The sequence below is a fragment of the Magnolia sinica genome, chromosome 9 (genome assembly GCF_029962835.1).
Source record: "Magnolia sinica isolate HGM2019 chromosome 9, MsV1, whole genome shotgun sequence".
Classification (NCBI taxonomy): domain Eukaryota; kingdom Viridiplantae; phylum Streptophyta; class Magnoliopsida; order Magnoliales; family Magnoliaceae; genus Magnolia; species Magnolia sinica.
In genome coordinates, this window is record NC_080581.1 from 6,216,347 (window position 1) to 6,224,424 (window position 8,078).

Genomic DNA, 8,078 nt, shown 5'->3' on the forward strand with positions numbered 1-8,078 from the left:
TAAAAATGAAAATATCCGATGGTCCTATTCCAACAAACAAGTGTTCACACATCAGTGGTTAGGATTGTTCGTCCAATCTGGTTCTGGTTCTGGGACTGGGGCTGTGACTTTGACTTAGTTACATTGGATTCCAGAATTTAATTCGAGTTAATATATGCAAAGATGCACAAGGTCTAAGTGCCTGCGTATCAAGTATCGTACGTTGCCCGAGTATAATTTAACTACCATAACAATATGAGTTTGCTACGGAACCGGATTGCGTCATGCCACCGCCAGACGGACTTGGTCCAGGCAGGGGCTCTGTGAACCCACCGTGAAGGATGAGATTTATCCACGCCGTCTATCTTTTTTGACCGATCATTTTAAGGATGCCCAAAAATGAGCCAGATCCAAGGATCAAGTGGACCACACCACAGGAAACAGCGGTGAAAATGACATCCACCGTTGAAACTTTCTTATGGCCTACCATTATGTTTATTTGCCATGCAACCTGTTCATAAGATAGACCTGGATGAAGGGAGAACACAAATATCAGCTTGATCATAACTTCTATGGCTCCTAAGAAGTTAATGGTGGGCGTTCAATCCCCACTTTGATGTCCAAATGAGCCTGCGATCTAGCTCATTTTTGGGTCTATATCCTAAAATAATCTGAAAAAATGGATGGATGGAGTGGATAAAATCCATACATCACAGTGGGTCCCAAAGAAGTTAAAATGATCTAGAAAAATGGATGGAAGGAGGGGATAAAATCCATACATCACGTATGTGGCTCATATATGCGGTGGTGTCTTTTTCGGAAGCGGTTTGGCTGACCCAACGCAAGCCAGCTAACTGTTGTCAAAAGCTCAATAGCCCCACATGATGTATATATTTTATCCACACCGTTCATTCATTTTTCCAGCTTATTTTTCCAGCTCATTTAATGCATGATACTAAAGCTTAAGTGATACCTACTGTTCAAACCTTTCTAGGGCCCAAGCTCATTTAATGCATGATACTAAAGCTTAAGTGATATCTACTGTTCAAACCTTTCTAGGGCCCAAGCTCATTTAGTGCATGATACTAAAGCTTAAGTGATACCTACTGTTCAAACCTTTCTAGGGCCCAAGTGATGTTTATTTTTCATCTAACCTGTTCATCTGTTCATGGGGTCACACAGACATGGATGAAGGGAAACCAAAAATATAGCTTGATCCAGAACTTCTGTGGCCCTAAAGAAATTTTCAACCGTAGTTGTTTAATTCACACTATTTTTCGTGATGTGGTCCACTTGAGCTTTGGATATGCTTTAACTTTGGGTTCAACCCAAAAATGATCTGGTAAAACAAATGAACGGTGTGGATTAAAGACAGAAGTCACGGTGGGCCCACAGAGTTTACTCAGTGCGTACTCAGTCCGATGTACCCCATTGTTTATTTTCATATGGCCCACCCAAACGATGCGATCAGGATGGATTTTGGGTCTAGGATTAAGAGGGTGGCACATCTATTGAGGGGGTTGGATGATACTTACACATCACGTACGGTGGGCATCACGTCCAATAATTCCGGACGGACGTGATCATTCCACGTCATAAAACTCACCTATGTGCTGTAACTTGGGGAAGAGATTGTACTCGACCTTTTATGAAAAGTAGAAAATTCTCATATATTCCAGGAGAAGAGATGAGGAATGCCAAGTGTACTGACACGTGTGGATGCACGTAGGGGCTCATGGCACACGTGTGAGAGAAAGCCGTTCATTAGGTATAGTGTCCACTGCGAGCATATGTTGGTCCACTCACCAGGCAAGCCAAACCCACACATGTGCCACATTGACACGTGTGCCTGAAGCCGCACGTCCATCTCACACGTGGATGCGAGTACACTTACCATTTCACTCGAGAGTAATACACGTCCAACCTACGGTCCTCATTTAAGGACCAGGAACTGCTTTGAAGAGTAACGCCTGAAGAGATGAAAGGCTGAGATCGCGCCAACTGTCGTCATAATAAGTGAGGCAGCAAAACCACATACTAGCCCACCGGCGATTTGCTCACAGAATCGCGTGTATACGTTGCACAGCTTACTCCACTGCAGATGACTTGCACCGGTGATTGCCAGGAACGACGCTTGGGTCGCAGCTGAGGTGGCAGCAAAGCTAACGTACGCCACCATCTACACAACACAAACCAATGAAAAAGACAGCACGGGCGAGTTATTATACGTCCGTACAGAGCTGTTTAGATGTGGTGGGGCCCATTTGATGATCTGATGATGGGCGCGACTTGGCTGCGACCTGAACCAACGATGTGGATGGACCTTGACTGTAGGGCCCACCCTGATGTATGTATTGTATATCCACACCGTCCATCTGTTTTACCAGCTTATTTTAAGGTCTTTTCTCAATAAATGAAGCATATACAAATTTCAGGTGGCCCACACCACAGAAAACAGTGATTATTGACCGTTAAAAACCTTCCACGTGCCACAAAAGTTTTAGATCAAGCTGATATTCGTTTTTTTCTTTTCATCCAGTTGTGTGTGACATTATCAACAATTTGAAAGGTGAATAAACATTTAAGTGGACCCTATGAAGCTTTTAATGGTGGACATTCAATGACCACTGTTTCGTTTGGTGTGGTTCACCTGCCGTTTTTATCTGCTGTATTTTTTAGATCAAGCTCTAAAATAAACTGAAAAAACAGATGGACGGCATGGATATACAATTCATATATTGAGGTAGGCCCTGAAGTACTCCATTGCTGGTTTCGGGCTACAGTCAGTTGCGCTAAATGGATTGCCATTCGACTATTCCATTAGCAGCATTCATTGTTCGCGACCAACCTCTATCCGACGTACCCCATGGTGCAAGTTAAGGGACCCATAAAATGACCAAATTGCCCTTGGGCCTATGCTTTTCGGTTCTCGATCGGCTACCATCTGGCAATTAAAGCGTTCATGGCGAGTTGTTGGGACAGTTCCCTTTCGACATAACGCCAACTGCATTGCGTATTGCATGGCACTATGTCCGATACTAATGAAAAAGCATACGTGAATGTGTCATACGTGAAATCCATATTAAAAGATAAATAAATATTTATTATATGAAAATTTCATTTTATATTTTTATTGTGAGTTCCACGCCTGTACACGCATACTTAACCCTAATGTTTGGTATAAGATTACTTGAACACAATCCTATAAAATGCAGAAAAATTGGTGTCCAAATATAATTTCCAATTAACACTTTTACCTTCTTAATAAATAACATCAAATGATGTAGAAAAAATATTACAACAATGCATTTATAATAAATGTTGGTGGACACAAGAACATAAATGGCATATTAAACAAATAGGGAAGAATACTTTTTGCTATTATATGAAAGTGTTCCTAACTTAAAACCAAGGTGATGGACCACTACTTTTAATATGTAGTTTATAGTTCGAAGTGGATTGTCTGCGACACCTTACTGAGAGAAGTTCTCACATAAGAGACTTAGGTGGGCCCCATATGATGTTTGTGAGAAATTCAAGTGAGATGCATGATATTGAAAAGTTGTTAAGGAAATGTTTACTGTATCCTTCCCGTGCATACTGTATATGTCATCCAAACAGTTTATAAGATCATTCAAATTAGGATGAACTCAAAACACAAAGATTGTCTAATCTAAAACTTTTGTGGCCTTTGATTCTGAATGCTTCAATGGTGGACATTCAATCATCACTATTCATAATGTGTGACACACTTGAGTTTTGGATCTACTTCATTTTTTGGCTCATGTCTTAACATAACTACCAAAATGGTAGAGTATGCCTTATCTAGCTTATGGCCCTAAGAACTTCCTAAGGCAGGGTGCCCAATGCAATATGTGTGGTTTGCTTGTTATAATACCTCTTTCCATCTCTATCCTGGAAAAGGAAATGATAGAAGTCATATTTATATTTTGTACAAATCTTATATTCGACACGCGTTCTTTCCATTCTTTGTCACGATCGAATAGAGGCCACACCAACCTAATGCATAAAAATCCTGCATTGCTATCTATTCTTTTTTGATACCCATGTCGTTTTCCATCTTTCTCAATTACTATAATTTTTCTTTATTTGTTTGCATTTTTTCACTTTATATTTAAGGTGATTTATTATAGTACCGAACAACTGAAAACGGCACCAAAAGGATTAAAAATCAATTTCTCGTACTATATCAGCTACCACTGAAAACAGGTGGCTTGTCCCCACATCACCTGTATCAGGCCAATACAGGCCAATATAGCAGTATCATTCAAGTACGAAACCAAACCATATCTTCTGATATGTGTACTGGCTTTGAACAATATCATTATCTTTTTTTATATCAAGCTTTTATTTTTATTTATTTTATTTTATTTTTTAGACATTTTATGAGAATGATATCATCTCATGGGGTGTATTTTATACATTTAGGACCTGTTTGGGTGTTTGTAAAATAAAATGAGAGCCAGTGACATTTTCTTTAAAAGTTATTTTTCAGGAAAGCATTTGGTGAGTAGAAGACATGAGAGTTGTGAAAATATTACAAGTTTTGTACAAAAACACATCCTCAGGGAATGTTTTCCAACAAAAGGTGAACTCTCAGTAAAAAAAAAAAAGTCACTTTTCTTTGTAGTGTTTTGACCGAAATACTTGCAAAACTACCGTACCACAGGAAACAGTGGTGACTGACCATTAAAGACATCCTGTGGGCTACAAAACTTTTGTATCAAGCTGATATTTCAGCGGTCCCTTCATCCAGGTCTCCATGACCTATTCAACAGGTTGGATGGCTAATAAACATTCTGGTAGCCCCCAAGAATTTTTAATGGTAGGTATTAAATCATCACTGTTTCCTGTGGTGTGGGTCCACCTGAGATTTTTATCTGCTTCATTTTTTGGTCCATGCCTTAAAGTGAGCTTTCAAAATGGATGAACAGCGTGGATGAAAGGCACATAAATCAGGGTGGGCCCCACTGTAAAATCCAAGATCCACCAAAGCTGCATCCACCAAATAGAAATATTAAAGCAAAAGCCACTCTCCCAACACAATTGTAAAATTTGGAGTTGTAATAGTTTCTTGGCCTGGACCATACAGCATGGATGTAGTTTATTCTCTATCCTAGAACCATAGTATATTCTTTAAGGGTCGCCAGCCGGATGGACCACCAAATTGGCCAAATCCCCTGATCCTAGTGCTAGAAACAATGAAACATACATGATAGCATTCTGGGTACCAAAACAGCCAACAAATAGGAGATGGAGATCATAGTGCTCTAGTGGACCCCTAGATCAAGTGTGGGAAACTATAAGAAAAGATGCAAGAGGTTACCAACTAGATTCAACCTAATTCGACGAACCTGTTATGTTAGATAAACGATATAAAATATAAGTACTACCTATTTAGAATTCTTTATTAATATAAATTAAGCTTTTAATATAATCCAAATTACAACTATTGTAATTAAATCCAACAATTTTATAAGCTTATATTATACTATAACATAACACACAAATCGTATTGACAAGTAGGTTAGGGTTTGACCATATTCATGACTTGGCGGCAAACCAAACTAATTTAACTTCGAGTTAACAAAATAACCTAAACCCAACTCATATGGGAAACGAGTTGACGTCAATCCTAATTTATTTTTCTTATGTGTGTGTGTGTGTGTGTAATGGGCCTAGTGGGTTGAATTGGGTTGACTCATTTATATTTGAATTGAATATGGTTGAGATTTTTAATTCATTTAATAAATAAGTTGAATTTGAGTTGGATCCATCCTCATTATGACCTAAACCCAACTCACCCATAGTTTTGACCAGAGTTGTGTGTGAGTTGAGCTTGGCACAGTTTGGCCACTAGCCAACTCCATCTTAAACTTGGCCTAACTCAGTCCTTGAGCTTGACTGGTTAGCTCGGCTCGATTTGGTCAGTAGCTCGGGCCAATTCGAACCTAGTTTGAACCTATGCAACATTTTCTGAAATATATAGATTGTATCTTCAATTTCCCACACTTTGGATGTAAATTAATAAAAGTGTTTTGCAAGCATTTCTTTAAACACTCGGTAATCAGCATCAAGACTAATATATTAGGACAATTCTACAATGTAAGGTTTTTTTTTTTTTGTGGGGAGTTGTTTCTTCACTCTTTCATCGAATACTCATTTTGAGAATACCCTAATATAAGTACAATCCAATAAACAATATTTTGTTGAGGCATTTCGTGAAACACTCGGCGAGCAGCATAAAGATCAAAATGACCGAGTCATCGAGCTGTTTCAATCCGAGTTGAATCGAGTCAGGGTTTGAATTGATTCAAGTCAAGCTCGAGCGAGCTCAAACGCAACTCAATTTATTTATTATTATTATTTTTTGAGCTCTAAAAACTAGCTCGACTTGGTCCGAATTCAATTTCGAGCTAAGGCAAGTCAAGGGAGCTGACCAAGCTATTTTGACCCATGTATATCTCTGGTTTTGACTCTTTTAATGTTCCAAAATAATCTTATCAAATGTAAATGACCAAGAAATCCTTATCCTATCTTTTGTACATTGAATCAAGCATTTCCAAGGTGACATCAAACCCCTCCCACAGCTATACCCTTCTGGGAAAATTCAACACCTCAAAAATAAGGATGATGCAATCGTCATATAGTAAACACCATTGGTAAAAAAAAAATTACACCACCCAAAATTTCTAAATTCATGTAGGGCCCATAGTGATTGAGTTGTCCTATTTTTTTGGTCCTGATAATAATATAGAGTTCAACTGTTGAAGGAGGTGGATGCGTACACTTCATGTGATCTCCACAATGCACAAAATAAATGAAGGGTATTTTGGTCATTTCATCTCCTACACCTCTTGAAAAGTACCAGGCTCTTTTATAGGAAATAAGAAATCATGAAGATCTTGCAGTGAAAATCCTCCGAAAAAAACACAGCAAAAATAAATAATAATAATAATTACAGACCCAAAAAAGCTCATCCCATGATTTTAAACAAAAGCCATAGAAAAAGTAGACTAAAGAAGCTAGTATAAACATACCTGGTCCAACAAGAAACAAGTCCATGCAAGACCCTTGTTACATCCACTTGGCCTTTCCTTAATCCCAGCAAAGATCATGCACTTGCATAGCTGAATGAGATTATAACCGGCAACAACCCCCTCTACCATCACCAAAATCCTAAAAAAATAAAAATAAATAAATAAATAAAAATCAAGTTGTTATACACATAACTGTTGTGTATAACTCAAAGTATAAATACAGCCTGGCTGTGTTTGGCTGGGACCATGAATATATATATATATATATATATAATATTCATATTTTACTAATTAAGTTTAGTAATTCCAAAATCACAACTTATTTTTCTCCACCAATGAAACAGCCCTGAGCAAAATCACAACTTATTAAGTTCCAATCTGTCACATTTTCATAGGATCCACGCCGTTCATCAGGTGTTGCCCACAGATGACCAAAATTCTAACAGGTCCGCTCATAGACGAAAGAAAAGGAAACTAAAGAAGAAAAAGAAAGCAAGACCAACAATCTATATTGGTTGGCCCCACATGATGAACGGACCTGATCTCCCGCACGCGGTCCAGTTTGTTATGTGCGAGGTGTAGGGAGGGGACTTACGAGAGTGCAGGTAGGTCTCTGTCGGTGGCTTTTTTCTTTATGGAGAAGAAAACCACCTTAGTCTGGGAATCGAAGCCAACGAGACACGCGCTTGAGACTGCAAACAGCAAAGAGAAGAGCCTTAGAAAACCTTCAGCTTTCAGAATGCTGAGATTTCCCATTTGTGATGGGAGATTTCTCTCCTCCATTCCTACATGGGCCTGCTTTTATAGGCTGATGGACGGTGCATTTGTGTCATGGCCATGCACCACTTTTTTATGTGTTTTTTTAAAAAAAAACGGTGGTGACTCATCCTTCTCACATTGGCACTGCTGTACAGCTATCCAGACCATACAAATTGTGGGTCCCATTTGTGAATGGAGAATATGTTTAAACTCACACTGATCAAGCAATCCTAACCATCCAAATATTGGCTATCAAGTGGATAAAAGTGAAATAGCGAG

General features: G+C 38.8%; 1 protein-coding gene across 1 annotated transcript; it reads right to left on the bottom strand.

Moving 5' to 3' along the window:
• Positions 1-1,601: 1,601 nt before the first annotated feature.
• LOC131256758 (CASP-like protein 2C1) lies at positions 1,602-7,846 on the bottom strand. The gene is made up of 3 exons (XM_058257794.1): positions 7,636-7,846; positions 7,041-7,179; positions 1,602-2,158 (listed from the first exon to the last, which is right to left on the bottom strand). The coding sequence occupies exons 1-3, from the start codon at positions 7,821-7,823 to the stop codon at positions 1,913-1,915; spliced, it is 573 nt and encodes a 190-aa protein (XP_058113777.1). The 5' UTR covers positions 7,824-7,846; the 3' UTR covers positions 1,602-1,912.
• Between the last annotated feature and the right edge of the window lie 232 nt (positions 7,847-8,078).

Bases quoted from the DNA above. Each gene is read 5' to 3' on its own strand.
- LOC131256758 (XM_058257794.1), bottom strand. From the start codon at position 7,823: ATGGAGGAGAGAAATCTCCCATCACAAATGGGAAATCTCAGCATTCTG. The intron at 7,180-7,635 runs GTAAGTCCCCTC...TTATTTTTTTAG, and splicing joins AGAGACCTACCTGCACTCTC to GATTTTGGTGATGGTAGAGG. The intron at 2,159-7,040 runs GTATGTTTATAC...TGTGTTGTGTAG, and splicing joins CTTGTTTCTTGTTGGACCAG to ATGGTGGCGTACGTTAGCTT.